The sequence below is a fragment of the Amphimedon queenslandica genome, unplaced genomic scaffold, assembly GCF_000090795.2.
Source record: "Amphimedon queenslandica unplaced genomic scaffold, v1.1 AMPQUscaffold_9747_Cont18072, whole genome shotgun sequence".
Classification (NCBI taxonomy): Eukaryota; Metazoa; Porifera; class Demospongiae; order Haplosclerida; family Niphatidae; genus Amphimedon; species Amphimedon queenslandica.
The window spans coordinates 1-4,192 of NW_003549981.1; the positions used below are offsets into that span (position 1 = coordinate 1).

General features: G+C 34.2%; 1 protein-coding gene across 1 annotated transcript; it reads left to right on the top strand.

The window, feature by feature from the left end:
• The first annotated feature begins 1,652 nt into the window (after positions 1 to 1,652).
• On the top strand, positions 1,653 to 2,241 carry LOC109590626 (uncharacterized). The gene is made up of 4 exons (XM_020006524.1): positions 1,653 to 1,743; positions 1,792 to 1,881; positions 1,925 to 2,045; positions 2,101 to 2,241. The coding sequence occupies exons 1-4, from the start codon at positions 1,659 to 1,661 to the stop codon at positions 2,168 to 2,170; spliced, it is 366 nt and encodes a 121-aa protein (XP_019862083.1). The 5' UTR covers positions 1,653 to 1,658; the 3' UTR covers positions 2,171 to 2,241.
• Positions 2,242 to 4,192: the final 1,951 nt, after the last annotated feature.

The following is a 4,192-nucleotide window of genomic DNA, read 5'->3' on the forward strand; positions in this document are numbered from 1 at the left end:
TGTGAATACAATGGACAGTGTCTTCCTAATGCTAACTGTCCTAATAATGGAACCCCTAATCCTATGAATGGGAATGAATGTGAATGTCCTCACAATTTTGGAGGCAGCAACTGCAGAGGTAAGTAGATTCTTATGATTATTTATCATTAATTTTTAGATTGTTTGCTAACTGTTACTGACTGTCAGAACCAATATCTATTAAATCAAACAAGCTGTTGCTGTGAAGGTAGAAATCAATTTTTTTGTATTATTGCACATGAATTAATCTGTTTTTAATGTAGCATGTCCCTCTGGTTATTATCAATTCCTTGCTAATCCAGAATCAAGAGTGCCAGAGAGTGTTGTTGGATCACCAGGTAATGGAGCTGCTCTTTGGTCAATATTCATAGACTACAAGACAAGTCCATTCTCTTCAAAAAATAAATTGCTTTCTTAATAACTCAAAAATTTTTTCTTAGAATCTGCTCAAACTTTCTACATGGCATAAAGACATAAATATGTATCAGAAGGTTATAAAAAATTGTGGGTGATTTTGGAGCCATTTTTCAGAAAAAAACCATGGACTATAGCCTTTGCTTTTTTTCTAAAATTGGCCAATTTTTAAAAATGACCATAACTTGAAAAATATTTGTCGGAATTGGCTCAAACTTTCTGTATAGCATAAGGATATCAATATGTATCAGAAAATGTAATAAAAAATTTGGGATGATTTTGGAGCCATTTTTTGGAAAAAAAACCATGGGCTATAGCCTTGGGTATTTTTCAAAAATTGGCCAATTTTAAAAAATGACCGTAACTTAAAAAATATTTGTCAAAAATAGCTCAAACTTGCTACATAGCGTAAGGACATCAATGTGTATCAGAAAATGTAATAAATATTTGGGGTGATTTTGGAGCCATTCTTCAGAATAAACCATGGGCTATAGGGTATTTTTCAAAAATTGGACGATTTTAAAAAATGACCATAACTCGAAAAATATTTGTCGGAATTGGCTCAAACTTTCTGTATAGCATAAGGACATCAAATATGTATCAGAAAATGTAATAAAAATTTTGGGGATTTTAGAGCCATTTTTTGGAAAAAAACCATATATAGCCTTGGGTATTTTTTTAAAATTGGCTAATTTTTTTAAATGACCATAACTCAAAAAATATTTGTCAAAAACAGCTCAAACTTGCTACGTAGCATAAAGACGTAAATGTGTATCAGAAAATGTAATAAATATTTGGGGTGATTTTGGAGCCGTTTTTGAAAAAAATCCATGGGCTATAGCCTTTGCTTTTTTCAAAAATTAGTCGATTTTAAAAATACTCATAACTTAAAAATTTTTAGTTGGAAGCGTAAGTACATTATATGTCACACAATAACATTTCTGGATGATTTGGAGCCAATTTTTGTTAAAAATAGAATCTGCTTTTACTTATTATTAGGTGAAGAAGAAGAAGGCCATCACGAGAAGAAGAGAGCAACAGAAGAAGGAGAAGATTCACATGGTACCAGTGAGACTGATACTGATAGGACATTCTGTGTACAGGAGTGTGTTTGTCTGGTTGGACACCTGATCCAAAAGGAGTTTGTTATATTATAATAGCATTGCTTTACTATTTTACATACCACTTACAAGCTAATTTTTTCCTCTTTTTTTAAAGCTTGTGGCATGAGCTACTGTCTTAACTGTAGTGGAATTGGTCACTGTACAAGATGCCATGATGGTACTTTAGTCTATAAAAATCACTGCATAGGTAATTGTGGATTTTCACAAGTAACTTGCTAATTTTTAATTTTTAAAGGCTTTTATGAATACGTAGAAGAATTGAATCTTGAATTGGAGGAAGAGGAGGAAAGGGAAAAGGAGAAATTTAAGACGGAACAATTAGAATGTTAGTTGCAATAATTCAAACTATTATTGTTTTTTTCTACTAGTACAAATAGCACTGCCTCTTGTTTGCTTTTTCGTGATTGCAGCCTTTGTATTAATAGCAGTATTTGTTCACTTCCGTTATCCTCATGTTGGCAAAAATAAACGTCACAGAGATCCATCAAAGTGAATAATTATTATTAGTTATATATCAGAGGATGCATTTTTATACTTTTTATAGGAGAGCTGATAACTATGAGGACACCATTGAGAGCAAGTTCCGACCTCAATCAACCGTTAGGTATCGTTGAGGAGGAACTATTTTAATTAATCAGCAGCTGCAGTTAGTACACATTCAGCTTAGCAGTGGCTGTATGTGCCTGTTTTTAATAATTGTTCAGTAGTAGTACTTCATTCATTATGTTTTAATAACCATGATACATTAAAGCTACTCTCACAAACAGGAAATGACCATACTACGGTTATAATTGGGGGTACAAATGCTTTGGGGGCACAAATGCTTTGGGACCACATAACTACGCCAGTTAACTCCTACGGGACAAGGTTGCTCTACTTCTTTATCAAAAAATGGGTCATGGAAACGAGTCTGAATTTCTTTCTTACCATGAAAAGTTCGTTATATTGGTGTCAATGGGTACAGTAGGGGTTGCTGCAATGATTGTCTGCTTGATTGCAATAGCTATGGCTGCTCACTTTAAGCTCTTTGGGGTCTTTTTTCCGAATCGTCTGGCAATTTACCAAGTCTTTGCGGCTATGCTGTACTCTGTGGTATGTGTTCTACAAGTGGTATTTATCAATTATGACGAAAGTGACGAAAATTCCTCTGTTTATGACCCCATTTGTGTCATTGAAGGTTTCATGTTAGAGTACACAATGTGGATTAAATTAATGTTCACATTTTGCCTGACCTTCCATTTGTTTTTTTACTTAATTTGTACCCGTTGCTGTGAAAGAATTCACAATCTAATTTATCGAATCGAAACAATATACATACTTGTATCTATTTTTGGGCCTTTGCTGTTTACTTGGATACCGTTTGTTAGCATCAACTCAAGCGGAATCATTTATGGTTTGGCTGGGGCTTGGTGCTGGATACAAAACTGGAAAAATGATAATGCATCAGATAACCTACCTGAGGGAGAATATGAGCAGTACTTTCTTTTATATGGCCCTGCTCTTATTTGTCTACTGTTGTCCGGTGTTGCTTTTGTAGTCATAATAATAACAATTATACGAGAGGCTTATAATTGCTGTGGCTATAGAGATAGCAGTTCAAACTGGGTGCAAACTGAAAGAAAAAAAACTTTAAAAGTGATGCTACCACTTGTAAGTTACCCAATATTATCTTTTGCTTTCTACATACCAGCATTCATTAATCGATTAATTGGTTCTATTTCTAAAAGTCCAAATCTTACTAGTTTTATGTGGAGTGCTATATCACTACCATTGGTAGGACTCTTGGCTGGGGTCTCTCTCATTATTCACATTGTTATTTTTAAACGGTATTCAAATACACAAGGTGAAGTTGCACGTGAAGAAAACCTGAATAGTATGAGCGAAAGGGCAAGTTTAGCTCACTCCAGCAACCAGCAAGATTATAAAACAATGAATTAACTCCCAATTGAGTGTGTTTGTTTGCTTTTTATTAATTTTTGTTAAACTGTTCATAAGCATTCAGTGTTTCTATTGTCTTGCTTTGTTTCCTTCTCCTAATCATTGTTGCTATAAAGTTTAAGTAAATAATTGAAATACCTATGAATTAACCATGCAATCATGTTTATTAGATCTACACTATGAATATCTATGAACTAGATCTATGCAAACGGCGGGAAAACTATAATTAGATCTCAGGTCTTCTCTTTCCACCTAAAAAATGATGGGCGAGCCTGAACTTATTCCTCACCATGAAGAAATATTGGTGTCAATGTCTACAGTGGGAGTTGCTGCAATCGTTGTCTGCTTAATTGCAATAGCTATGGCTGCTTACTTTAAGCTCTTTGGGGTCTTTTTTCATCGTCTGGCAATTTACCAAGTCTTTGCAGCTATGCTGTACTCTGTGGTATGTGTTCTACAAGTGGTATTTATCAATTATGACAAAAACCCGTCTGTTTATCATCCCATTTGTATCATTGAGGGTTTCCTGTTAGAGTACACAATGTGGATTAAATTAATGTTCACATTTTGCCTGACCTTCCATTTGTTTTTTTACTCAACCTGTAATCGTTATTATAGTGAGAGGTTTGAAAGTCGAATCGAAAAGATATACGTTGTTTTATCTATGCTTGGGCCTTTGCTGTTTACTTGGATACCGT